This window comes from Ciconia boyciana, chromosome 23, assembly GCF_034638445.1.
Source record: "Ciconia boyciana chromosome 23, ASM3463844v1, whole genome shotgun sequence".
Classification (NCBI taxonomy): Eukaryota; Metazoa; Chordata; class Aves; order Ciconiiformes; family Ciconiidae; genus Ciconia; species Ciconia boyciana.
Window position 1 is genome coordinate 6,657,195 of NC_132956.1, and position 27,977 is coordinate 6,685,171.

Consider the following 27,977-nt stretch of genomic DNA (forward strand, 5'->3'; position numbering starts at 1 on the left):
ATGACAAGCCATCAGGCAGGTGAGAGAACAGACACAGCTATGAAAACTATCTGGGGTACCCCTGAGAATAAGCCCAACTTGCTTTTCTTGCTGGCAGTTAAGTATCTGTCTCTCACCACCACAAGGAGAGACACCAGTAACTGGCCCATCAGGTTCTGCTGACCTTTGCAATAGCATCTTTCTCATGCCAGATTTTGAAGTTTTATTCGGAACAGTAACTGATGTAAAGCATTTTCTAAATCATTGCTAGACCTATAAGCCGATGTGGCCCTGGATTGCGATCTTGATTGCAGATTTTCCCACTTGGGCCCTAGCTTTGCAGTAAGTCAGCACAAAATCACAGACCTTAATGCTCCAGCCTTTGGACACACTTACAGCCTGTAGTACTAGAATGGATGGGTCCTTTATAGTCCAAGAGGAGCTGAGCAGGAACAGTTACTGTTCTACAGAGAGGCAATGCAGATTGAGAGATTGTTTCTAAAGGACAAACATGTTATCTTAATTGAATGTATTTTTCTTTGCCTTCCTAGTAAAATCCTTCAAGAAATCTTCTGTCCCAGGAGTTGTTATCACCCAGTTTGTGGATGATATTCCACAAGGATGCAGTACACCTGACTTTGAGCAGAAACCTGTCAGCCAGACATTGCAGGAAGGTGAGATTCTTGAAAAACAGTCAAAGCCACAGACCTGGAGGCTTGACTCCATGTCTCACCTACACGAAACAATAATTGTAATTAAATCAAGCTAGTTTCTAAAGAGATTTGACTAGACCAGAAAAAAGTGTTGTGTGGCCAAAGTCTTTGTTGTACTGATGAAAATTCCATCAGTACTGATAGAGGTCTCCTGAGTTTTCACTAGTGTATGCAAGATCAAAATCTGGCTCCTAATGTATACAACAAATCCTGTGAATTCTACAGGAAGCTCTCAGCATAAGTGTTTTGCAGCAAAAGATTAAGCAAGTTGAAAAAGTTTTTTTTTCCTGTTGAACTAACTTGTATTATGAGTGTTCAGCACTAAAATTAACTGCTTTTTAAAGTAAGATATACTGACTGCAGCTGCTATTTAGGCTGTACTTCTCCTCCAAGAAGCAATATGGATCTTGCATAGACTACAGAGAAGGCAGCTAATGAGCCGGGACCTAAAATGAATGGGAAGCCTTCCAGTAATCCCTCTGCACTTGCAGAAAGTCATATATATATTTTTTTTTTTTTCGGAGTGGGATAGCCTGAGGAGATCGTGTAGCTCCTCTTCCCCTTCCCGTTTCTAGCACGCTGGATTTCAGTGTTGTCACACCCATCTAGTGATTTTCACGAGCCATTGAGATTTTATGAAGCAGCACAGTGGCCTCTAGTGGTGCATCCCTCCTCCTCCTCCACCTTCCTTCCGCCTGCAACTTTCAGGCATGAACCAAGGCGGTGGTCAGTCACCCTGTCTAAATTTTCCAAGTTATTTCATTTATGGTAGGTTCCTCGTAGTTCATATAAAAAATGTTAGGGCGTTCAGGTTGGTCACTGTGTAAACTGAATTCAGTGTCTATGCAGATGCACGATGAGTGTCTTTACGTCATCATCACCCCATTGCATTCAGTGCATGATACATGCTGATACTCCTAGCAGTGGAGTTGTGTCCTGTGACAGATGGCGAGCATGGGAAATTGCAGCCAGAATGGCTAAAATTTGACAAAGGAATAATCAATTGGAAACAGACTTTAATAATAGATAGTACTGCAATCTCAGAGAAAGTTGGAAGATGCCTTTTGATAAGAATCTGTTGGCAGGAGCTTGCTGCATCAGGTAAGTTTTTTGGTAGTGACTGCAGAAGGGTGTGGGAAATATTGCAAGACTTTCTGGGGAAAATTTTTAACAGTGTTGGTCACCTGAAGACCAAAACTGTTGCAAAAGAAAGACAGTAATCATTTCCGCCCTGAGCTGGATCCACGGATAACTCATCTCCATTTCTATTCCCCTGTGACACTCCCACTTACCTACACGAGTCATTTCTATGAAGTGTTGTTTCATAGCGTTTCCTATGTCTTTGAAGCCTTTTGGAAGAAAAAGAAAAGGTTTGTACTAGGCAGTGGTAAAGCTGTTGGAGATTTCTGTGGGCAGCCACAGTATATTCAGGTTCTTAGGGGAAACACCCTGCCCTGCATGGGTCCTCCCAGCTGTGGTACAGCGTTGTCTGTTAAGAACATGTTTTCTTAAGTGTGCAGAGAGGGTATCCTAATGAATCCAAATCTATCAAAATGAAAAAGAAACCAGGAGCTGCAACTATTCACAGATGAACTTTACTGATGACTAGAGACAGGAGACTCCAGCACAGTGAGTCTGATGTTATTTAACATCCTGCCGAGCATGGTCGCAACAAAGGGAACAGTCTGAAAGAGTGGAGAAGCAATAGGAACTTGTAGGGGAATATGTGTGTGATGAGAATGGATTTGAGCATTTCATGTTGCCAGAAGCAAGTCTAGGCTGAACTTGCTATAGCGCCATTGATTTCAGAGATGATCAGAGGCTGTTAGCAGTCACGTCTGGCAGGCTAACACCACATTTTAAAGGCCTTTTATGATTGAATACAGGCAAACCCTGACATTAGTGACATGGGGAAAAGTAGCCCAGCCTGGACTTGAGCTAATAACTCCCTGCTTGCTCTTTGGCCCTGCCCAAATATTGAGGGAGTTCAAAATCAGACCAAGATACCAAAAAATTGCTCTCTTGGGTACGTAATTTCTCTATCGGCATGGCTGGGCTGTGCAATAAAAACACAGGCAGAGACCACATATGTCAGTGGTGAATTTTAAAGTTAGTTTTTAATTAATCTCTTTGAAAGCCAGTGAGTTAGAGTGGAGATCATGGCAAGTGTCTTGCAGGAATCTGGGCATTTAATGCAACTTAAACTGGTCATTTAGGCATCTTTTACAGAGAAAACAAAAAGATATAATTATTTTCGAAGAATGTTTCTGCCTAAAACAACAGAGGTGGCTCACTCTGCGGATAACGTAAGGGGCCTGGCATGAAAGTCCTCATGTTCAAGCCTGTCTTAAATAACTAATTTCTTGCCTCTTTTCAAAGGTAAAAATGCCATTTTCAGAGCTGTGGTCAAAGGTATCCCAACCCCTGACGTGAAATGGACGCGTATACAAGGAGGAATGGATGATCCTGCCAAATACGAAACATTCTTCAATAACGTTACAAATGAATTCATTCTGCAGGTAAAGATCAAATATTTCAGACAGGACTCATAGAACAGAGAGAGCAATGGCAAGGAAAAACATGAAGGGTCTAGATGTCACATATCTGAGATAACACAAACATAAGCAAATAAAGCTTTTTAGAGTCATTCTGGGAACAGAAGAAAGATCTGAGAAGTCATTGAGTAGCTGTTTTATTAGAAGCTGAAGTTGTGTGAACTGAACCACAGCACATTGCTGTGAACTCTTACTATGTTCTTCTTTTTAAGATAAACAAACTCACTGCAGATGACAGTGATTTGTATCGTTGCTTTGCTGTGAATGAATATGGGGAAGCTGCATGCTCTGCTGGCCTCAGGATCATACAAGGTAGGATTGACAGGTTGTGTGCTCCAAAGGTCCTGTGGTCCCAAGTAGCTGGCTTTGCTGTCCTCTGGGGGTAGGTGCCCAGAGTATTATCTAAGTATCCTTGCTATGAAGGTCTATTTTTCCACTCACTGGGGACTGGAGGTCTTCTGTGACCCACTTTGGTGGTTCTATGACAGTATGAGCTTTAAGGCAATGGAGAAGAAAGTGGTATTGTGGTCACTGCACTGGACCATAATCAGAAGCTCTGGATTTAGTGTTGAATTGGCTCAATCCTTTCTTTATGATGTTGGATGAATCAGTCTTTTGGGAGGGATCCATCTCACTTCACTTCACATGTCTATGGTGTCCACCTGACCTAGTCCCCTCGTTCCCTTTATAGTCAGTGGAGAGAAATGGGCACTTTGTGAGTAAAATATAACTGACCTCTTCTTGGAATCTGCTTGAGCAGGAGGTGGACTATGGTGGAAGCATCCATTTCACCTGTGTGCCTGTAAAGTAAGTTTAGAAGGCAACTATCTGCATTTGGGCAGATAACTCTTGCACCTTAGCTCCCCATCTCTAAACCAAGATATTAATATTTCCTACCATTGCTTAAACTGTAAGCTTCATAAACGGTCTCCTCCACTGTGTAGAGTATCCAGTAAGCACAGAGCCAATTGCAACAGAAATATTGCATTTATAGATGGAGATTACTAGGAGTCAATGTCAGATTGACAAGGAAATCCAAACTAGGATTTCCTCTTGCGTTGGTAACAGATATAGAGGTTTTATAGTTCCTTGGTTTACTGGTGGTAGTCCGAGTGTTATCTTGTTCATCTTATGGCTTGTTTTTCCTCTGTTTTCTCTTACAAACTATCAGTTCGCTTTAAAAGGAAAGCAAAATATGTTCCTGTTCATCCTGCTGATGGTAAGTTAAAGTTTAGATATAGATATATTTTGGGCGGTGGGGGGTATATAGATATATTTTGGGGGGTGGGGGGGACTCCTCTGTATTACTGCATTATTACTGCCCCAAACTTGTAAAGAATAAAGAGAAGGGTTAATGAAATGCTGATGTTCTGTCATCTCTTTCTTCTTGCTATTTACTTTTGGGTAAAGTGATGATCTTAGCCATGGCCTTGAGCTGTTCTAATTAATGATTCTGGAATCATTAGTGCTAGAAAAGGATTTTGTGATGTCAAATACAGCTGGATCAAACATGTTAACAAGGCTGGAAAATAGTGGGTTTCTAGAGTGTCCTCTCTAGAAAGAGAGGAAAGCCCCCTAGGAAGCAATGAACTTTAATGTCTCTAAAAGAACATGAGTATGGCAGAGAAAACTGGCTCTAAGTTTCATGACAGTTTTTTTGTAAAGTGTGAAAACATCACCAGATGTAAACAGTGTAGTAGAATGGCCTGTTGTCAGTGGCTATTTTGCATTATCTTTTTCGGGATATATTTTACAGTGTTGGGTATCTGAATGTTTGTTTCTCTCCACCCCCCCACCCCACCCCCCCCAACAGAGTTAAGGAAGAAGCTTCAGGAATTCAGGAAGCTGCTGAGGAAGCGGTAAGGCTCCATAATGAAGGCCAATGTTACACTTCCTAGATGTTTCTTGATGATAGGGGACAGCTTCATAGATCTTCAAGGCGACACTTCTTGTTTCCGAAGTTGTTGTGAGACTCAGTATGGAGAGACATAACAGAACAGTTTGCCGCTGTCTGTGAGGCTGAGATAAACACAGGCTACCAACCTCGTTTTGAGGTGTATGGTCCTTTGCACCACAAGATTTTGACTTAAAAGGTCTGTTTCTCTGCTTCCTGTTTTTAGCTCACAAGTAACTTATTGGCTAAGTGAGAAGTCTTCATGTAGTGATCTTTCTGACTAATGAGGGACTGAGCCCTGGCTCCCAGGCCAACTGCACAGACTGCCATGTGCACATTGATGAAATCCCTTCACTTCCCAGGTGGGAACCTCCAAAGATTGCCTAATGGGAGTGATCTCTGGCCTGTGCAAAATCCTGAACTGTGCTGAGAAATTACCTGGGAGAGTGCAAGTTGGCCTGGGCCAAACTGTGATGCTGCTGATAATTTAACAGTGTGGACAACTGCATTACAGTCTTGCCCTATATGGCCCAGGTCAAGACTGTTCCCTGGTAGCATTTAATTTGTAGTATAGATGCAGAAAACCTGTTCTGGAAGAGTCCCATTCTTTCTTGTCTACATCTACAGGGTCAAGTGAACTACAGAAATGATGAAAGAGGGTTAAGTATAGAAAAACAAGACATCTTGTTGTCTGTCAGAATGTCTAGATTTTTCTTTTCCCCTGGTTCTAAGGGCCCCAGCACCAAAACCAAAACCCTTGGACAAAGAAGCAGTCTGGCAACTGTTGCTGCATGCAGATAGGAGAGATTATGAGAAAATCTGTATGAAATATGGAATTGTTGACTTCCGTGGGATGCTGAGAAAGCTGCAGGAGATAAGGAGGGACACAGAGAGTGAACAAGCAGAGGTAAAATAAACTGAAACCACTGAAAGCACTGATTTTTAACAAACTGCAGAGTCCTTCGGTAGCTTCTGAAAACAGGCTAAACCTTCCTAAATTGCTTTGTAGATGAAAATTTTATTGTATGACAGAGAATGATTTATGACAATGTTTTAAAGAAGTCCTAATTCTATACTTATGCAGATGAAAATGCTATTGACTTTTTTGAAGTTCACTTCATAAATTTTAGGAGATACTGACCTTAGGGTAATCCTTTATTAAACCACATGGCTAAATTCTGTATTCAGTTGCCTCTGATGATAATTTGGACCACTAATTGGAAAGTTATATTCCTGAGAGTCAACCCTGGCCTTCATATACAGGGGCATGTAGAAACCTGGACGGATAATGGTTGCATAGTGTGTGAATGACGGAGGTAGCATATAATTTGCCTACAGGAGGAAACTGTGGAAACTTACAAGTGCTTCTTCTATACACATAAAGTTAGAGGTAGCTCTTTTCTATGCAGATAAAAAGTAGATTTCACATTAGTTCAACAGCTTAAGAACTTCTGTCATGGCAGCCTTATCATTTACTAGGTTCTTGTATCTTTCTTTGCAGTTAATACACAGTGTCAAAAACTTTCAACACATCAAAGTCAACAAAGATGGAAAAGCTACGTTCAGACTGGAGATGGACCTGAAGAACAGTAACAGCAAAATTTATCTGCTTAAGGTGAGGGGGCAAAATGAGTTGGCTAGCTCATCGCAGCCACTGAAGTCTTCTACATAAAATGCTTGATCTGCTGGGCAGTGGCTGAGAGCAAATAAGCTTCTTAAAGTTGTCTGTCCGTTGCAGAATCCTTGATTGGTTAGGGAGAAGTGTTGGTGTGGGGGTCCAGGTAGTCTTTGGTGGTGAACATCACTTGTGATTTGTAGATCTAAGTACAGGGGAAACAGTTAGTTACTGACATCCTCTTGACTTCAAAAGCTCTTCCGGTAAGAGGAAATTCTAACAGTGTCTTTCAGGCTGCAGAAATTCTGCAGTGTCATAAAGAAAAACAGACTGATTTTATTCACTTTCTCAAGTGTGTTATTCCACTGTAATTCACTTCTGTGAAAGAAGATCTCAAGGAAGTAAAACGTCCCATCTAGTTCTGTAGTCATTCTGCTGTGATCCCCAGGTGATCAGTGCTGTGGATGTTTTTCTGGAAGATACATTTCAGTCAAGCTGTGGTTAGTGGCTTTAATACAGGGGAAATCAGAATTCATTAAAGAGGAGGTCAGACTAACGCTATGAACTTCTGAATCAAATGCATGATATGAAGTCTGTGCAGCCACCATGTGAAGAAAGTAACCCAAGTGTATTACAGATAGAAAAGTGGTGAACTCACCTGCTTATCCATCTATGAAGATGCTAAAATCTAAGCAAAGAAAGTACTTTGTCTTCAAAGTTACAGTGACTGTGTATTAGTTAAGCTTCAAAAGCTTATGTGAGCTAGCAAAGTACTATTGTTTTGGCTAGTTTGAGAGTCTGATGCTCTGTTCTGTGCAGGACTTACTGCATGTAGTATTGCCTGTGTGTTACATAAGCAATGAGCCATGTCCACTGGAAGTAGTAGTAGAGCGTAGACTTCTCTGTTGTTACTCATTTATGTCAATAAAGTGATTGTAGCACAAATTTGGCCTGATTTGCTTGAAATGCCTTGCACTAGTCATGCATTGCCTTTAAGAGTATATTCTTGCTCTTCCTTAGGATGGTGAGAGGCTCAGATATGGAACGGGGGATGAATACAGAAAGCACTGCCTGAGGCGAATTGGAAAAAGGTATACTTTCATTGTCAACGATGTGCAGCCAGAAGATGCAGGCTTGTATCAAGTCAGAGTGGAGGACGTACCTGTTTTCTCAACTGAACTGGATGCTGAAGGTAAGGAATTGAGTTAGATGTATGTGATATGCAGCTGTAACAAGAAATTATTTTTTGCTGGAAAATTTTATCTAGGAGCATGTGCAAACCTCAGCAGTATATTCTTTATTAAAGCCTGATAACTACAGAATACTGTTTTTGTGTTGCCAAATAAGGGCTCCTTGTATGACACAGGTAAAAAAGAGCAGGAGGGTGATTATGTGATATGGGTGTAGCATTTGTAGTCCAAAGGACTAGGTTAGGGTACCAGTTTGGCTCTGAGTTCTGGATGACAGGGAGCAAATTCCTTAACTTACCCCATGCTATAGTTTCCTTTTGTAAGCTCAGAATAGTAACTACCAACTCGATACAAGTATCATACTGCTGAAATACATTAACGACTACAAATTATCAGCACATCACAGTGATGTGTGGTATAAATGTCTCAGAAGATAATAAAGACAAAAATCTACTTTTCTGCTTTTCTGTCCTGTAGAATTGGGCACAGGAGCACATCTCAGTTTCTCCTTTTTCTGCTTAAACCAATGCTCACAGGCATGGCAAGTTCCTGTCTTTCTTTCTTCCTTCAGCTGCAACAAGTTTTTCTTGGAAGACAGAAATAGCTCTCTGTTTCCTTTCTGTAGCTTTTGATTTTTCCATTGCAGCCATCCCTGTGAGATTTGAGCAGCCGCTCAGTGATGTGCATTGTCCCGAGGAAGAAGATGCTGTCTTTGAGTCTATCCTACGCACGCCCTGCTACGATGCTGTGTGGCTACACAAAACGCACCTCCTCGAGGCAAGTGAGAAGCACCAGATCTCCGTAACACCTGATGGTCTGACCCACCAGCTGATTATAAAAAACGTTGTGCCCTCTGACAGTGGCATGTACACACTCGACACTGGACTCTGCTCCTCGAATGCCTGGCTTATTGTAGAGTGTAAGTGACGCTGTATTATTCCCACGGTGTTGGCTTGAGGTGTGTTAACAAAAATATTCTTCTCACTGCCTGATTGCTCATTGGAATGATTCTATGCTGAGAAATGAATTGCGGAGCCTCTAGTTCCTAAATTATATTTGGAGGAATGAACGTCTGGTTAGACCCTCTTTCCTCTTTAGATGGGACAATTTTTTCCCTTTTTATTAGTCCTGACAAATACTATTGGCTTTTTTACTCTACAGCTACTGTGAAGGAGCATGTTCTCCATCAGTTATCGAAAAATACTCCATATCTCAACATGTGTTTTTGATGAAGCTGTCACTGAACACAGTACAGCATACAGGGGATCAAGGAGCTTTCAAGGGCATCTTGCTAGGTAGTATTTTTCTTTCCAAATTAGAGGTTAAACAGGTTAGAAGAAGCTCAGAGGAAGCTGGGAAGATGGGAAGCGCTCCTTTCAGTGCAAGCAGATTAATTGTTAGCTGGCTCATATTTTTTTGCTTCTGAAAGGTAGTTGCTTTGGTTTCTTTTGAGATCCTGCTGCAGCAAAAGGTGGTCTCTCTCATAAAGGCTTTTTGACGACCTTTCAGAAGCAGTGCAGGTTGAGTATGACATGCAAAGAAACTGCCCACTGAGTTCATTGAGCTGTTAATGCTCTACAGAAATTATATCTAGCCTGGAAATCAAAACAGTGTGTGACCTGCTAGCCCCACTGTTTATCTCAGAAAAGCCTGAATTTTGGATTAATACAAAGCTGTTCACCGAACTGGAATCTTTAGTCTTCAGGTTGGCCGTCTTCAGAATGCCAGGATGCCAAATGTGCAAGCTGCCTCAGTAGCAGTGAGATCCCAATTCAAGGGTGGGAACTGATGGCCGCTCTGTGCATGGGATATTCTGTAACTCCTCTAGGGCTGGAAGGAGAAGGCAGAAGGAACTAATGAGTCCCAAATACAACCTAAGCCCTCTATATTAGACCTATCATGCTGGAAATTTGCCTTCCTTTTTTTGTTTTGTTTATTTTTTTAATAAGCATGTTTCCACTAAAAATAATTGTCTTTTTAACTAAGAAATGTAAAATTTTGTCTGAATGTGACACTGAAGAAATTCAGGATTTGAACTGAATTTAAATTTATTTAAATATATTATGTTTCTGTGTCCTAGAATTAAATTATAACAAATACTAACATATTTTCTTTGGTTGATGCAGTACATGACCTATTGATTGTCTGTTCTTTTTTTTCTGTCTTTTTCTGTAAATTATGTCTCCTCCAAACAAACAATGCATCTTCAATACAGATTCCAAAGGAAAGAGCAGACAGGGTGAAAGAGGTGAAAGAGAGAAATCTGAGTGGCTGAAAGAAACATTGCCAGATAAAGAGAGGGCTAAGAAACTTCGCAGAGAATATGTTAGTGATGAAGATCATCTTATGGACACTGGCGTGGAAGAAGATGGCTGGTACAGAAATGGTCAAGGCGGCAGTCAAGGCCACTCCGTTGATGTTGATGGAAGCCATAGATTTTTGGGAAAAGACGGGCTACGCGGAGCCCACAGAAATGGAAGGATGGGGTTTGGGCAGTTTTCTGGAGCAGACCTAGATGGGGACTCAATGACAAATGATGGTAGTAGCTTTGGATTAAAAGGCTTAGGAGGCAAAAGTGGATTAAGGCCTTTCCGCGGCAAGGATTCTATGACAGGCAGAGCAGATACTGGTGATGAATTAGGAGAAGCAGGTGAATGGTATTCTGTGGATGGCAGAGATGATGGTATGCTGGATGCTGTTAACATTGACTTGGATGATGGAGAAGGTGTGGGCTCTCAGCATGACAAGGACGGTAAATTAGGCGATACTAGTTACAGAGCTGGCTTTGGAGGTGTTGGGAGATTAGGTGCTGCTGATGGAAGTTCTGTGTTAGATGGTCTCGATCCTGATTCAACCGGAGTGGGAGATGGTAAGGGTGGTAAGGGTGATCTGTTCAGTAGGACTAGCGCAGGGACTAGAGCTAGAAAGAATGCTGCAGGTACAGAGACTGCAGGAGGAATGAGGTCCCCCTATGGCAAGGATGGTCTGCCGACTATAGTTGATATGAATGGAGCAAGTATAAAAAGAGAGGGACAAACAGGGACTCCCTATGGCAAGGATGGCCAGACACTTGATGCTAGCGGCCATTTAGGTCAGGAAGGAAGGTCTGGCTTGCTGTATGGCCCAGGTGGTCTTCCAGCTAGAGATGGGGTTATACCTGGTGCAGGTGGCAGTTCTATAGGGGAAGTTGTGGTTTTCTATGGTCCAGATGGTCAGCCAGTTGGAGCAGGTGTTGGTGATGCTGGTGTAGCTGGTGCAGGGGGAATTGGGTCTCCCTATGGAAAGGATGGACTTCCAGCTGGAGCAGGCATTGGTGGTGCTGGTGCAGGGGGATTTGGGTCTCCCTATGGAAAGGATGGTGTCCCACCTGGGGCTGGTCTTGGTGGTGCTGGTGCAGGGGGAGTTGGGTCTTCCTATGGAAAGGATGGTCTCCCAGGTGGGGCTGTTCTTGGTGGTGCTGGTGTAGCTGGTGCAGGGGGAGTTTGGTCTCCCTATGGAAAGGATGGTCTCCCAGTTGGGGCTGGTGCTGGTAGTGCTGGTGTAGCTGGTACAGGGGGAGTTGGGTCTCCTTATGGAAAGGATGGTCTCCCAGCTGGGGTTGGTCTTGCTGGTATAGCTGGGGCAGGGGGAGTTGGGTCTCCCTATGGAAAGGATGGTCTCCCAGCTGGGGCTGGTCTGGTTGGTGTAGCTGGTGCAGGGGGAGTTGGGTCTCTCTATGGAAAGGATGGTCTCCCAGTTGGGGCTGGTGCTGGTGGTGCTGATGTAGGGGGACTTGGGTCTCCCTATGGAAAGGATGGTCACCCAGTTGGGGCTGGTCTGGTTGGTGTAGCTGGTGCAGGGGGAGTTGGGTCTCCCTATGGAAAGGATGGTCTCCCAGCTGGGGCTGGTGCTGGTGTAGCTGGGGCAGGGGGATTTGGGTCTCCCTATGGAAAGGATGGTCTCCCAGTTGGGGCTGGTGCTGGTGTAGCTGGGGCAGGGGGATTTGGGTCTCCCTATGGAAAGGATGGTCTCCCAGCTGGGACTGGTCTTGGTGGTGCTGGTATAGCTAGTGTAGGGGGAGTTGGATTTCCATATGGAAAGGATGGCCTCCCAGCTGGGACTGCTGCTGGTGTAGCTGTTCGAGGGGGAGTTGGTTCTCCCTATGGAAAGGATGGTCTCCCAGCTGGAGTAGGTATTGGTGGTGCTGGTGTAGCTGGTACAGGAGGAGTTGGTTATCTGTATGGAAAGGATGGCCTCCCTGCTGGAGCAGGCGTTAGTGGGGATGTACTTGATGACTTTGGAGGTGTTGGATCTCCCTATGGAAAGGATGGTCTCCCAGCTGGAGCAGGTGTAGCTGGTGCAGGGGGAGTTGGTTCTCCCTATGGAAAGGATGGTCTCCCAGCTGGGGCTGGTGCTGGTGTATGGGGAGTTGGTTCTCCCTATGGAAAGGATGGTCTCCCAGCTGGGGCTGGTGCTGGTGTAGCTGGTGCAGGGGGAGTTGGGTCTCCCTATGGAAAGGATGGTCTCCCAGCTGGGGCTGGTGCTGGTGTAGCTGGTACAGGGGGAGTTGGGTCTCCTTATGGAAAGGATGGTCTCCCAGCTGGGGTTGGTCTTGCTGGTATAGCTGGTGCAGGGGGAGTTGGATCTCCCTATGGAAAGGATGGTCTCCCAGCTGGGGCTGGCATTGGTGGTGCTGGTGCAGGGGGGGTTGGGTCTCCATATGGAAAGGATGGTCTCCCAGCTGGAGCAGGTGTAGCTGGTGCAGGGGTATTTGGATCTCCCTATGGAAAGGATGGTCTCCCAGTTGGGGCTGGTGCTGGTGGTGCTGGTGTAGCTGGTGCAGGGGGAGTTGGGTCTCCCTATGGAAAGGATGGTCTCCCAGCTGGAGTACGTGCTGGTGGTGCTGGCGTAGCTGGTGCAGGAAGAGTTGGTTCTCCCTATGGAAAGGATGGTCTCCCAGTTGGGGCTGGTGCTGGTGGTGCTGATGCAGGGGGAGTTGGGTCTCCCTATGGAAAGGATGGTGTCCCACCTGGAGCTGGTCTTGGTGGTGTAGCTGGTGCAGGAGGAGTTGGTTCTCCCTATGGAAAGGATGGTCTCCCAGCTGGGGCTGGTGCTACTGTAGCTGGTGGAAGGGGAGTTGGGTCTCCATATGGAAAGGATGGTGTCCCAGCAGGGGCTGGTCTTGGTGGTGCTGGTGCAGGGGGAGTTGGGTCTCCCTATGGAAAGGATGGTCTCCCAGCTGGGGCTGGTGCTGGTGGTGCTGGTGTAGCTGGTGTAGGGGGAGTTGGGTCTCCCTATGGAAAGGATGGTCTCCCAGCTGGAGCTGGTCTTGGTGTAGCTGGTGCAGGGGGACTTGGGTCGCCTTACGGAAAGGATGGTCTTCCAGCTGGAGCAGTCATGGGTGGTGCTGGTGCAGGGGGAGTTGGGTCTCCACATGGAAAGTATGGTCTCGCAGCTGGAGTAGGTGCTGGTGGTGCTGGTGTAGCTGTTGCAGGGGGAGTTGGGTCTCCCTATGGAAAGGATGGTCTCCCAGCTGGGGCTGGTCTTGGTGGTTTAGCTGGTACAGGGGGATTTGGGTCTCCCTACGGAAAGGATGGTCTCCCACCTGGAGTAGGTGCTGGTGGTGCTGGCATAGCTGGTGCAGGAGGAGTTGGGTCTCCATATGGAAAGGATGGTCTCCCAGTTGGGGCTGGTGCTGGTGGTGCTGGTGTAGGGGGAGTTGGGTCTCCCTATGGAAAGGATGGTCTCCCAGCTGGAGTACGTGCTGGTGGTGCTGGCGTAGCTGGTGCAGGAAGAGTTGGTTCTCCCTATGGAAAGGATGGTCTCCCAGTTGGGGCTGGTGCTGGTGGTGCTGATGCAGGGGGAGTTGGGTCTCCCTATGGAAAGGATGGTGTCCCACCTGGAGCTGGTCTTGGTGGTGTAGCTGGTGCAGGGGGAGTTGGTTCTCCCTATGGAAAGGATGGTCTCCCAGTTGGGGCTGGTGCTGGTGGTGCTGATGCAGGGGGACTTGGGTCTCTCTATGGAAAGGATGGTGTCCCACCTGGAGCTGGTCTTGGTGGTGTAGCTGGTGCAGGGGGAGTTGGGTCTCCCTATGGAAAGGATGGTCTCCCAGTTGGGGCTGGTGCTGGTGTAGCTGTTGCAGGCGGAGTTGGGTCTCCATATGGAAAAGATGGTCTCCCAGTTGGGGCTGGTGCTGGTGGTGCTGGTGTAGCTGGTGCAGGGGGAGTTGGGTCTCCCTATGGAAAGGATGGTCTCCCAGCTGGGGCTGGTGCTGGTGTAGCTGGTGCAGGGGGAGTTGGGTCTCCATATGGAAAGGATGGTCTCCCAGTTGGGGCTGGTGCTGGTGGTGCTGGTGTAGCTGGTGCAGGGGGAGTTGGGTCTCCCTATGGAAAGGATGGTCTCCCAGCTGGGGCTGGTGCTGGTGGTGCTGGTGTAGCTGGTGCAGGGGGAGTTGGGTCTCCCTATGGAAAGGATGGTCTCCCAGTTGGGGCTGGTGCTGGTGGTGCTGGTGTAGCTGGTGCAGGGGGAGTTGGGTCTCCCTATGGAAAGGATGGTCTCCCAGCTGGGGCTGGTGCTGGTGGTGCTGGTGCATGGGGAGTTGGGTCTCCATATGGAAAGGATGGTCTCCCAGTTGGGGCTGGTGCTGGTGGTGCTGGTGTAGCTGGTGCAGGGGGAGTTGGGTCTCCCTATGGAAAGGATGGTCTCCCAGCTGGAGCTGGTGCTGGTGGTGCTGGTGTAGCTGGTGCAGGGGGAGTTGGGTCTCCCTATGGAAAGGATGGTCTCCCAGTTGGGGCTGGTGCTGGTGGTGCTGGTGTAGCTGGTGTAGGGGGAGTTGGTTCTCCCTATGGAAAGGATGGTCTCCCAGTTGGGGCTGGTGCTGGTGTAGCTGTTGCAGGGGGAGTTGGGTCTCCCTATGGAAAGGATGGTCTCCCAGTTGGGGCTGGTGCTGGTGGTGCTGGTGTAGCTGGTGCAGGGGGAGTTGGGTCTCCCTATGGAAAGGATGGTCTCCCAGCTGGGGCTGGTGCTGGTGGTGCTGGTGTAGCTGGTGCAGGGGGAGTTGGGTCTCCCTATGGAAAGGATGGTCTCCCAGTTGGGGCTGGTGCTGGTGGTGCTGGTGTAGCTGGTGCAGGGGGAGTTGGGTCTCCATATGGAAAGGATGGTCTCCCAGTTGGGGCTGGTGCTGGTGGTGCTGGTGTAGCTGTTGCAGGGGGAGTTGGGTCTCCCTATGGAAAGGATGGTCTCCCAGCTGGGGCTGGTGCTGGTGGTGCTGGTGTAGCTGGTGCAGGGGGAGTTGGGTCTCCCTATGGAAAGGATGGTCTCCCAGCTGGGGCTGGTGCTGGTGTAGCTGGTGCAGGGGGACTTGGGTCTCCCTATGGGATGGATGGTCTCCCAGCTGGTGCTGGTGTAGCTGGTGCAGGTGGATTCATCTCTCTGTATGGAAAGGATGGTCTCCCAGCTGGGGCTGGTGTTGGTAGTGCTGGTGTTAATGGTACAGGGGGAGCTGGATCTCACTATGGAAAAGATGGTCTTCCAGTGGGAATGGGAACTGGGGCTGGTACTGGTGTAGGTGGTTTTGGGTCTCCATATAGAAAGGATGGTCTCCCAGGTGAGGTTAGTGCTCGTGTAGCTGGTGCAGGGGGCACTGGTTCTTTCTATGGAAAGGATAGTCTCCCAACTGGGGCTGTGGCAGGAGCTGCTCATTTTCCTTTTGGAGGTGAAGAAGTAATGGGATCTCGCCATGGCAGGGGTGCTATGCCGAGCAGAGCTCAAGGATATATAGGTGGAGCCAGAGGAGATGGGTTTTCCTCAGAAGGTGGTGGTGTCAGTGGCTCTGCAATACGGAGTGCTGGCTCTCCCTATGGCAAGGAGAATGGGTCAGCTGGAGCCAGGGCTGGTGTGGGTGGTGTTGGGGGGTTGGGAGATGAAAGTGAGTTACATTCAGTCCGTGGTAAAGAAGGTGTGGAGGGTGCTGTTGGACGAGGTGGTGAATATGGTCTGGATTCACATCCTGGCAAGTCTTCTATGGGAGGTGAAACTGGAAAGGGCACTGCCAGTCATTTCAGAGGATCAGGGAACAAAGGTTTATCTCATGACAGAGATTCACTTTCAGGTCAAGGTGATGCCAGGGGCAAGGACAGAGATTTAGGACAGTTAGGCTCCCTTTATGGCAAAAATTCTGCCTTTGGAGGGTCAGGGAGTAAATCCTATAACAGATCTGTTTATGGGAGGAATTCAGGTGGGTTTGGTCAAGGTTCATTGGATTATGGTCAGATGTCAGATCTTTATGGTGGACCTCCTTCAATAAACCAGAGAAAACAGGAACCCAGCCTTGACATTAAAGCAAATGATTTCTTGAAGAATACAGAAAGTATGGGAAAAATAAGACGTTATTGCCTAGATGATCTGAAAGGTATGTGTTTAATTGATGACTTCTGTATTTCTAGTCTTTGCATTTTGATACTCACGTTCCTAATTCTGGAGAGAAAGTGAATCTTATGATTTAGACAAAGGTAGCTATATGTAGAAATTTGGTTATACTGAGATCTGTTCCTAATTCTACCACTGATTTGCTGTTTGACCTTACACAATTTGCTCAGATCAAACTGCCTTAAAAGTCTAAATGATCTTTGTTTAAAATATCTAAAACAGATATCATCTGTTCATTCAAATAAATGATTCAGATCCACATGGAACAGTCTTCAGTTCACAAACATACTAGTTCCCATATAGTTTCAAGGAATATGGTATGTTTCTTTGATATTGTTCCAATTTAAAACTTATTGTTTCACTTTATTTGTTCTAACATCTAGTGCGAAGATCTGTGTTTTTCCAAGTTCTGGGAACAAATCTGTGCCTGCTTATATTGGATTAATATGCACATTGGGCCTAATGTAAAGATCTCTTTTCTCTTGTAACATCAGGAATAATAAGGTGTTGCATATACTAAAAGGAGAGTAATGTGTATGCAGCCATTTGACTAAGACTAGTGGCTACACTAACAAGATGATAATGTGAAAATTACAGAAATGAGAAACTTCATATGTATAACCAAAGGGGAATACTCATCTAACGGAGTTGGTGACAAGTTAGAAATTATCAAGGCAACCAAAACGTAAATATAAATAAGGAAGTAAAATCAACAACATTGGCGTTAATGGAGAAGGAGGGGGGGTGTTTATTAGGGAGGGGATGGGGATGTTAATGGAGAAGAAGTTGGGAAGGGAAAGAGGAATTCAGGGGATAGAGAATAGTGTGCCTTGGGGCTCTTTAGGGGGGACTGGTTGGGCAGCCCTGTATCTGGTCAATGCAGAGGAAAAGAATGATGTAGTAGTGTATGCTGGAGTAGCTTATTTTTTCCCACTGGCTGCAGAGGGAGAAAAGACAATTAGCATAGACCTAAAATAGCAAATCTGTAGATGGATAATGTGATTTGTGATGAATCCATTGCCCATTAGGTTGATGTTAGGACTATATTGTATGCAGGCCAGCTGGTGTGTCCCTTCAGTGCAATGAGTTTAAGCCAGCTAGCCCACAGCGTTGTGGTACAAAAGCCTGTCATGACTACAGTATTTATTTTTTAAAAAGCTCTCTTTTCTCCTCATGTGCACATGCATTTTCATCTATACATTTCTCTCTGTCAGTGTAACAGAGTTATCATCTTTTCCACATTTTCTTTTCTGAATGTTCAGCACCACGCTGTCATGTCAACAAACAGTTACTTGATGTCAGAGTCCTGAAAGGGGAACCAGCTGAGCTGTCTTGCACTGTCAGTAAAGATGAAGTGACAGGAACCTGGTTTAAAGATGGATTAAAGGTATGTGTCCTCTAGCTACTGTTTTCTTCGGTTAGCAATGCTCTGCTCTTTGGCTCTGCCTCTTATCAAGTGTCATGTCAAGGCGTCCTTCTCTCTGGAGTCTTACTGTAGTCTGAGTATGACCCTGGAAGGATTCTGCAGGATCCTGTTGATAATAAAATGCCTGATAGAAACCCAGCAAGATTTCTCCCCCTTCCTGCTGCAAGACATTTCCATTCTTGCTGACAACAGGAGGCTTTGTGTTTTCTATTCTTTTTCATGGGTGGAGATGGTGTGGGTCTCTTTCTTGCAGTGCAGTCCTTTTGTTTTCCTTGGTGAATAAGAGAAATATGCAAAAAACGAGGGAAAACGTTCAAAGGATCCTTCAGGCAGGCATAACGCAAAGAGTACTCTTTCAAATTAGTGCTTAAGGTCAAGCATAGACATCATATTCTGTGTTCCAAAACAACACTGAAGAATAATTCCAGTTGTGGAATCCAGATGATACTGTAGGAGTTCTGAGGTGTCATACTCGAGCATGGGCCAAAGTTTTTGTCATTAAGAATAGAAAGAGAGAGCTTGGAGATTTTACTAAAGTTTATTTTAATGGACTTTGAATCAAGTCCCTGTGGGGAGTATGTTGACAATGCTTACATGCAACGTTACCAGATGAGTAATCCCAGAATATTATTGTAATTAAACATGCCTGTCATTCGTAAGTCTTTTCAATTACATTTCAAATTTGGTCTGTCCAGTTTAAGTTTGGATTGCCTTTTTTTTTTCTTTTTTTTTTTTTTTTAAGAATGGGTCTCTGTGCTTTACCTTGTAGTTAAAAAGCATGGATGGAGTCTTTTTTGAAAAGGAAGGTCTAGTCCACAAACTAATTATTGACAAAGTGGAAGATATTCATGCTGGGAAATACAGGTTTGAAGGTGGAGATATAAAAACCGAAGCTTCAATTTTTGTTGAAGGTGAGTCTGTTCAAACTACCAATGCAGCATGCTAGCCTTGATGTGCTTGAAACATAATACATTTTCTCAGAGACCTATAGTTGGTTATTGAGACAACTTTATAATAAAGAATTACCATGTAAATGGGAGATAGTTTTTGTACAGGTTGGTGCATTTTGTTTTTACAAATTTAACTAGGGAGCTTTCCTGAATAGCTTCTATTATTATCTCAAAGATTTTGGGGTGCACATAGCACTTTATCAGACCAGATTCTTCATTCTTGTGTTTATGTGTCTATTGCCTATGAGAAATCTGCTCGAGTGAAAAGGATAGTATGATGCCACAAATACTTCACGATAATTATCCTGTAGCAAAGTACATGTATGTATGTGAAACACTGAGCATGCAACTAAAGGTGAAGGTCCAAGTGTTGTGAGCTTCTAAGCATTATTGTCAGCATCATGAGGGAAGCCCTTCCCTCCGAGGTGAGCCTTATCCTCTTTGAATTGCAGTTTTTAATGACCTTGTATTGTCTGCTTAGATCCTCCACAGGTTGACAAAGTTCTCCTCAAAAACTTAACAAATGTTCCTACTGTGGCCAAGGCAGGGCAGAATGTAAAGATCAAGATCCCTTTTAAGGGCCGGCTGCCAGTCAGAGCAACATGGCTAAAGGACAGAGTGGAGCTAGTAGATGACAAAAGGATTCGTGTTGATAAAACAGAGACCTTTACCATGCTGTCCATCTCCAGCAGTGAGAGAAAGGACTGTGGGGATTACAAAGTCAGGCTGAAGAATGACAGTGGGGCCTTGGAGATCAACTTAAAGCTTGTGGTAATAGGTAAGAGCCCTATAACATCCACTGTGGCTTTCATTGTAAAGCTTAGGCAGGGAACCCATTAACATTGGTGACAATGTTATTTAGAGCTACTGGGTATTCCAAGATGAACACGACTATGTAATTTTCCACTAAATTGGGGTACAAGCAAAGGTTGCTGACATGCTGCCTTTAGTACAAGGTGACACAAATCTAGTTTGGTTTTGCACAGCCTCAGCAGCTGAGTTTTGAATGTTGGGTGACTGTGGGAGATGGGACTATGCGCAACAGGCAAATCTAAAATAGATTATCAAGGCCAAATTCAGCCCTACCATAAAAGTCTGTGCTCTTTTGGAAGACCAGAAATGGTGTTCTTCCTTATAAGCAAGCTGAATTGGTGCAGTGCTTATAAGAACAATTAGCCCATGGAGCAAGGGCCTGGCTTCCCCCACACATATCAAAAGTTAGAAGAGTGGAAGTTTTGAAGAGGCAATTCAAGTGCCTAGCCCTCATTCTGCAACTATGCATGTATTCCATCAGAAACTGAGTCTCCCAGCTGGTGAGCAAGAGACAGTGTCTGCTCCAAATCCAGGAGCAGGTCTGGATCTGGAGCCAACTCATAGTCTCTCTGTGTTCATCTTTTCAGACAAGCCACAGCCACCTGCAGGACCCATCAAAATTGTAGAAAGCTCTGCAAATGACATCACCATTCAGTGGAAGCCCCCAAAGGATGATGGGGGCAAACCGCTGCAAAGCTACATTGTCGAGAGACAGCAGGTAGGGAAGAACGACTGGGTGACTTTGGGAGAAACCCCCAGGAGCTGTACTACCTTCACTACTAACAAAGTGGAACAAGACACGAGCTACTACTTCAGGGTAAGAGCTGTGAATGCTGAGGGAACTAGTGACGCACTGGAATCAGATGAAGTGAAGGCTGTCAGTAAAGGTAAGGAAGAACTTTTCATAATTGTGTTCGACAACTATCTGGGAGATTCATTATCAAAGCTGATGTCAAAGAAAACTCACTGCGTTTTGGATGTTGCTACAGATCTAAACTTGATCACGGCTGTGAAGTCTTCACACAAATCTGTGGAGACTGCACATCGAGACTAGAAGTTTATTGTAGGCTTTGGTGATGCCGAGTGAGATGGCGTTATGTTCTCAGTTATGCTCCATTCTGAATTGGAAAGCAGGTTTCATGGGGGAAATGCAATATGCATCAAGATCAGAGAAATTTTTTCCTGGGGTGCCTACACAGGTAACATGTGAGGCCTTTTCTTAACTCCATAGGCAAAGGAGAGTCTCCGTATGTGCAGCATTTTTCAGTATGACCACTTCATTCCCCTGATTTCCAAACAACTAATTCTATTCTTTGTCCTTCAATGAATTTAAGTACTAGAACAGTTTTGCCATGAGCATGAATGTAGTACTAGAGAGAAAGCAGTGTTCTATTCTATTTCTAATTTTCTTCTTTCTACATTCTCCTTCTCATGATTATAAGAAGCCCTGCATTTTGAGTGCAGAGGGATAAGAAAATCCATTCTGTTTCCAGTTTCTGTCATTAAAAGCAAGAATAATGCTGACTTTTCCTACCACGTAAGAATGTACATGCCTCACTCCATAGGCTGACAGTGGAATTGTCAGTCGTGATTACAGCAGGTCATTCATGAAAACAAAATTCAGGAACAGAAGTCCATGCTGGATCCTGTTTGTGTGGGGAATAGGATACACAGCGTCAAGTCTCAGTAAGGTTTTCAAAACACATCCATATGAATACCTTGGGGAAACTGGAAGAAGAAATGACACAGAACACTTTCTTATCTTGCAATAAAAATACACATGCTAATAATGAAACACTAATCTCTTTCTAGCTTCACCTGGTGCCCCAGATCCCCCTGAAATTGTCAGTGCCAGCAGAGACACCATCACAATATCCTGGAAAGCACCTCGTAAAACTGGCACTTCCCGAATTGTGGGATACATGGTTCAAAAACGCAAGAAGGGTACCACGACCTGGCTGCCTGTCAACAATGTGCCTATAGCAGGTAGGTAGCTTAAATCCTGGAACAGACTGGAAGACTTGAAAAAGACAAAAAGGTCAGCTGGGTTCAGGAGGTAACATGCTGATCTTTGTGGAGTTGCTGCCTTCTAACTCCTTGCTTTCTGCTTAGGATCTTATACCTTCTAACATCAGTGCTTTTCCTCTTGAATTCTTGAGCTGCTGACTGTCCCCATCACAACCATATCATCCCAGTCTGAAGTTTTACCTTCTTATCTTTCACAGCTCTAGTGTATGTTTTTTTTCACAGGTAAGGTTTTTTCACAAGTAAGGTTACACAGCTGTGCCATAGCAAAGCCAGGCTTTGGTTTTATATACAGCTGAAAGCCTGGGAGGAGAATTATGATTTTTTTCTAGATTGTGTGCACGCATATGGCTGGAGAAGAGTGCAGAGGAAGCTCACTGCTGCATCCTGGGACATAGCTCCTCTGTAGATAAATTGAGGTCTTCAATTTCTGGAACTAAAGTCTTCACTTTGCATGCAGAACTACTTCCTTAGTCCTCATGCTAGGAACTTGGCAGACAAGAATTTATAAATGCAAGGAAGATAAAGAAACCCAAGTGATGTGTATGAGCTCCAAACTGTGTTTTGACTATAGCTATCAATTATCTATCAGTTGCAAGCTAGGACTTCTTATCTGGTATAGAAGAGTTTAGGATTATCCCATGAGGAAAAGCAGTATTTATCATTTCTCTAACTTAATAGCTCTCAAATACTGTTTGACTTGAAAGGGAAAACAATGAACACGTCCCAGAAGTACCCATGCACTAGGATAGGGAAGGGCAAGCGAATTGGCGACAGCTCCTCAGAATTATTCAGTCCACAGTTCTACATGGAGTAAAGTACAACATTGTTGTCTCACCCTTTCCTGCTTAGGGAACAGCTCACCTGAGCCAACATGCTCCTTTTCTTTCTGCAGACAAGAAGCTGAAAATGACCAATCTCAAGAAAGGTCTGCAGTATGAATTTCGTGTGGCAGCTGTCAATGCTGCTGGCATAGGAGATGCCAGTGAACCGTCACAGCCTGTCTTTGCACGGGATTCCACGAGTAAGTGCACTGCCCCCCATCCTTCTGGCTTGGGATACGTAAAGCTGGTGATGTAGACTGGTGATGTTAGTGGAGAGGCAATGTTTTTAAATGCTTTGTAAAAGTCTGGGAAGACAAAGATCAAATAACTGGGGAATGTTTCATGGCTGAGAATACGCTATCAGCATGAGGAAGGAATGGAAAGATTTCTTGTGTGATGTCTAAGTCAAGATGTGGTAGACTCCCTGTGTGGGAGTTATGTGCAGTGTGGAGAAGTATTCAGGATGGGTTACAGACCGTTTCAGGAGTGTTGCAGATTGTACTGCATGGCTGGCAGGAGCAGCCACCTGGATCCAGCTTTGAAGAATAGGGACAAGGTGGATGCAACACAGCAGGGTGGATATCCAGTGCACATCAAGAATGTTGGGGAATCTCAGGAAGTGACTGAAAAGAGGGGACAGAAATCCTAGAAAAACAGTGTAAATAACATTTCTCTTTTCAGAATCTCCAGGTCAAGTGCAGGACCTTAAAGTGAGCAGCAGTGATAGCACTAGTGTCACCCTGACATGGAAGAGACCTGAAGCAAAAGATGGGAGTGATGTGAAAGGATATGAGGTGGAGATGCGGTCTTCTAACACGCTCAACTGGACCAAATGCAATACTGTTCCCATAGAGATGACCACTTACACAGTTAAAGGCCTCCAAGCTAAGGAGATGTACTTCCTACGTGTGAGAGCCCTCAATGACAGTGGCCCAGGAGAAGCCGCAGAGCTTGAAGCTTGCATTGAAGCTGCTCCCCCTGTAGGTAAGTCAAAGTGGGCTGCTTTCAGAATGAACAAGGTCATTCTACAGGTAACAGAATGCAGGCAAGGTCTGTAGATCACTGTGACGACCCTCTTTCAAGTCCCACACTGTAGCAGAAGGACAAATACTACGTTGCTCCTCTAGAGTATGGTCTTACTTGGTCACCTCATCAGGAAATTCTGAAGATTTAATGGATAACAAATGTGCAATGCACGGTATTCAGCTCATGTTAAAGACTCATTATGATAAAAGAACCCCCAAAACTGTATTTTCTCCTCAGATTTACATTTTGCCCCCTGTGCGGAGCTGTACCACAGTCACGATCACCAGAAAGAAACTGCACATACCTTATGCCTACCTGTGCTCTTGTAAGGGAAAAATAGAGTTTTCAGTCTATTTTTATACAGTCTTGTGGAATTAAACATTTTATTTCATTACCTTAAATCGCAATTGTTATTTTGTTTTTTGTAAACTTTATTTTCCTTTTTAATTTTCTAGTTTGAAAGTTTTCACCATTTTCACTTTTTCATCTTTATTTACTATCTGTAGCTCTGGGTTTTTTTCCTGCTGTTTGGGAACGTTGCAGAAATACAGAAGTAAGAGATAATTCTGCGAGGGATTAATCTTCCTTAACTTGTGTCCTAAGTGAAAATGTCTACTTTTGGCCTATGCCTGGAGACTCCTTTTATAATCCGTCAGTAAACTGATAAATATAAGTCTACCTGGGAAGCAGTTTTTTCAGTTTTAAACTGGAAACGCTAAATACAATTTAGCACTATTGTATTTGGCATTTTTAGAAAAATGCCAAATACAATAGTATATTATATTGATGAAAAGAGAAAAGAAAGAAAAAATATTTTAAATACTAAAAAAGATTATTTTTAATAAACTCAGGCCTGTTTCCTGAGGATGTTCTGTACTCTGTATTGCATGTATATTTCATAAGTGTCCATTGCAATTTCCTTTCCCCAGGTATCATTTTACACAAAAGATCATCCATGTGATGGGGTAAAGTGTGTCAAAGAGCCAACTTCTCCATGATTGAGACATCACATGTATACAAACACTGTTGTGAATGTATTTTTACACCACTTCCCCTTGTTTAGTCATAGTGATAAATAAATAGAAATGAAATTTGAAACGTGTAAACTCTGATTCTGAATTGAGGAGCTTTTTTTCCACAGTACCACTATGAGTTTATCAACAGCCTGCAGACTAGATGTTGGGAAGGCATTGGGGGTATCAAACACATGCATGAGTTTGTCAGCCAGTGACTGTAATAATGTACAACTTTTTACTGTAATCACTGTCTTTTCCAGTTTCTCCCAGGTTACTAATAGATGACACAGTGAAAAGGTTCCTGGTTATAAAAGCAGGAAATACCATCCGAGTGAATATTCCCTTTGAAGTAAGTATTCAAATATGTTTCTAAGAATTCCCCATCTGTTTTTATGTTGTAGTCAATAGCAGACATGTTTTTCTGTTTTCCTGGCATGGAATTTTGTTTACAAGACACTGGGCAAATCCTTTAACCTGCCTGTGCTGTGTATACTTTCTGCTTGAGGACAACATGAACAAGAATTCAGCTGTCACTCTTGGCATTAGTGTTTTATGAGAATAACCTCATAAAATCATTAATTAACTTCTGCAACTCATTCATTAACCTCTGTAAACAAGGCACAATGCTGTCCATCCAAGCATATTAATATTATCATCACCTGGTACTAATCTAGCATACTTAGAGTTTAAAAATCAGTCGATTTCCGTCTGACTCCCTTGGAAGGCCTTGGAGTGGCATTGCTAGCAACATCCTCTTGACTGTGTTTGTCTTATTAAGCAGCAGGACTTAAGCTGCATGACTTGAGAAATAGGCATGCACTGATAGAAATCCTGTGTGCTTTGATGTAAGCTTGGAACAACACAGGTAAAGTCTGGGGTATCAAGAAGAGGTTGATGAAGGCAAAGTATGCGTATTTGCTGGCCTTTCTCCTAATCTCATGGAGAATAGAGACCAAAGATGGCACAATAGAAATAAAGACTTTGAGGATGTGTTTTCTTTCCAAAACCAGCAGATCTTTTCAAAAGTAGAAAATATTAACTACTGATGTCATCTGTTGTTCTTGATCTAGCACACCTTGTTTGACATAGTTAACCTGAACACCTTACTACAATAGCATTCTTAAAAGACACAGAGAAAGAGAAAAGTTACAAAGAAACTTTAGAGCAGCCCTTTATCCAGGGCTCTTAGATCCATCTCGGATCCATATTTCTAAATATTACTTTACTGTGTCATTTTTACTGTGACATTTTAATTATAGTCAAATATTACTGTACTGTGTATACACATTTGGGACAAGATAATGAAACTAAAGATGTAAAGACAGAATCTGGAGGCAAAACAAGTGGGCTATAACTCGTGTTGTTCTTTACAGGCGTCTCCAGATCCAGTGGTGACCTGGTTAAAGGATGGGCTTCCTCTTCCAAAGCGGGCTACAATAAACACCAAAGATGGTACCACTCAGCTGCTGATTGGAGCAGCCGAGTTCACTGACAGCGGCACCTACACCGTTGAGCTCCAGAACGGGTTAGGGAAAAGAGAAACGTTCAGCTTCCAAGTTCAAGTTACAGGTAACTCACTACCATATACACATGCAGATTTACTGTGAATAGGCAGTAGGCAACAAACCGAGTTCAGCATGGTGATGCGCTTAAGCCGTGCAGGCACTGGGAGAACTAGAGTACAATTTTCCAGGAGATTCAGTCTGGCCACTTTGTGATATCACTTGGCCATGTCTGCAGGACAGAGCAATCTTCTGATTAAAATTACACCTGTCTTCCAGAGTGACTCTGCTTAAAAAGGCAAAGTCACACAGATGGGTAGTGCAAACCACAGGAAAGCAGTTCATGCTCTTTTTAACAGTCTAAGGTTAGACAGCAGCAGGCTGTAGGACATTGAGTCATAGTTACAACAACTCTATACGCTGTCTCCCTAAGAGGTCAAAAAGTTTAGCTGTACCAGCCCTTATCTCCTCCCTATAAGAAGGGAAGGAGGCCCAGCAATGCAGATGTAATGCAGTAGAAGTTCAATTAATAGCAAATGAGCTCGTGGAGAAGGAGTCAAATTTTTGTCCTTTCTAATGACCAGGATGTTTACTCAGCCCCCAGACGCAGAATGAACTCAAAGTTTTTAGGGTTCTGTACTGTGCCACTTTCCCTACATCTTTGATATTATTTGCCTTCACCTGACAGATATCCCACAATCACCTGGACCTATTCAATTGGAAGAGAATGTGCCAAATACAGTTACAGTAACCTGGGAGCCATCAGCGTCTGAGAAATGGGAAAGTAATCTCTACTACACAGTCCTGAAACGTGAATCACAGAAGGGCTTGTGGCATGTGGTGGGTGACCTGATCTACACCAACAAGTTCACATTCACCAAACTGATCCCAGGCCGGGACTACTACTTTAGGGTTGTGGCAAAAAATGACTTGGGAGCCAGTGGTCCATCTGAAACTGTGCAGCCTTGGAGAATTAAAAAACCAAAGGGTAAAACAGCTTTTACAAATAGTTATTTGTGTGTTGTCATGCTTTGTTTCTTTTATTGTTTCTAACGCACCATCCTGAAATGGGTGTCTCCTCCTGTGAACATTTAGTTGCCCAGAACAAGAATGCATAGAGATACCCTAAGAAATTCTAGTTTAGCAGGGAAGGCTTGTCCTTTCTGCATGGACATTGTGCAGATAGATCCTTTATTTCCAGCGATTATATCATGTAATTCGCCACAAAATTAATTCCCAGCAAAATCTAAGGCTTAAGTTTTGCAGAAATCAAAGTTTCTGACTTAAAAGTTAAATTTTGGCTAATTTGAGAAGAAATGCAGATTACAATCCATAGGTGCATGGGATCTCTGGCAATTTGCAGTGCAGAATGCCAGACATTCTGCACAACCAAGTGTCATGACTGAAAACCAGTCCTTTAAACCCTGACTTCTGTTGCTGTGAAGCAGTATCTCAGTGTGTGTTTGTATGTTGCTGGTTTGTTTTACAGTTGAATTTCAAGTCAAACAACAGAAATACAGGGGAGTTAATCAAAACCAGCCCCCGAGATTCCTCGCCCCATTGAAGCCTCATGTGGTGACTACTGGGAGTGAGTGCCATATGACCTGTGCGGTTGGAGGCCATCCACCTCCAAAGATCACATGGTACAAGGACAGTAGAGACCTCTCCAATGATCCTACCTATTTTTGCACAAACAGCTTTGGTGTCTGCTCCCTGGTTGTCCTAGGTGTCACAAAACATGATGAAGGAGAATATATGGTAGAAGCCACCAATGAGTTGGGCCGTGCATTCAGCAAAGCCTTCCTCACTATTAAAGGTAACAATCTTTAATGCTTCTCTTCCTTCATCATGTGATGTCAAGATATGTCATTGCTGTGAAGATGCTTTATGGTAGCCATACAGCTTTATTTACTGATGAGAGCAATGTCCTATAAGGCAGTGTATATTTGGACTGCTTTATTGAATTTTTAATTAACCTACTAGTGATCAAGTATGAAACAGAAATAGGAATGAAAAGGCAGACGTGAGAAAAACACTTGATTT

The 27,977-nt window shown here is 44.2% G+C and overlaps 1 protein-coding gene across 1 annotated transcript; it reads left to right on the forward strand.

The window, feature by feature from the left end:
* IGFN1 (immunoglobulin like and fibronectin type III domain containing 1) lies at positions 1 to 27,764 on the forward strand. Its single transcript, XM_072845045.1, has 31 exons — positions 1 to 19; positions 531 to 653; positions 3,072 to 3,211; positions 3,460 to 3,559; positions 4,419 to 4,466; positions 5,061 to 5,106; positions 5,874 to 6,048; positions 6,643 to 6,756; positions 7,777 to 7,948; positions 8,593 to 8,865; positions 10,162 to 10,815; positions 10,903 to 11,628; positions 11,893 to 12,054; positions 12,265 to 12,357; positions 12,388 to 12,621; positions 12,676 to 12,900; positions 13,096 to 13,251; positions 13,390 to 13,770; positions 14,185 to 15,264; positions 15,616 to 16,335; positions 17,615 to 17,739; positions 18,548 to 18,689; positions 19,210 to 19,506; positions 20,129 to 20,428; positions 21,354 to 21,527; positions 22,462 to 22,590; positions 23,072 to 23,374; positions 24,693 to 24,781; positions 25,806 to 26,001; positions 26,623 to 26,922; positions 27,424 to 27,764. Exons 1-31 carry the CDS (start codon positions 1 to 3, stop codon positions 27,762 to 27,764), a joined length of 8,037 nt encoding a protein of 2,678 aa, XP_072701146.1.
* Positions 27,765 to 27,977: the final 213 nt, after the last annotated feature.

Bases quoted from the DNA above. Each gene is read 5' to 3' on its own strand.
- IGFN1 (XM_072845045.1), top strand. The intron at 12,358-12,387 runs GTTCTCCCTATG...ATGGTCTCCCAG, and splicing joins TGCTGGTGTATGGGGAGTTG to CTGGGGCTGGTGCTGGTGTA. The intron at 19,507-20,128 runs GTAAGAGCCCTA...TCATCTTTTCAG, and splicing joins CTTAAAGCTTGTGGTAATAG to ACAAGCCACAGCCACCTGCA.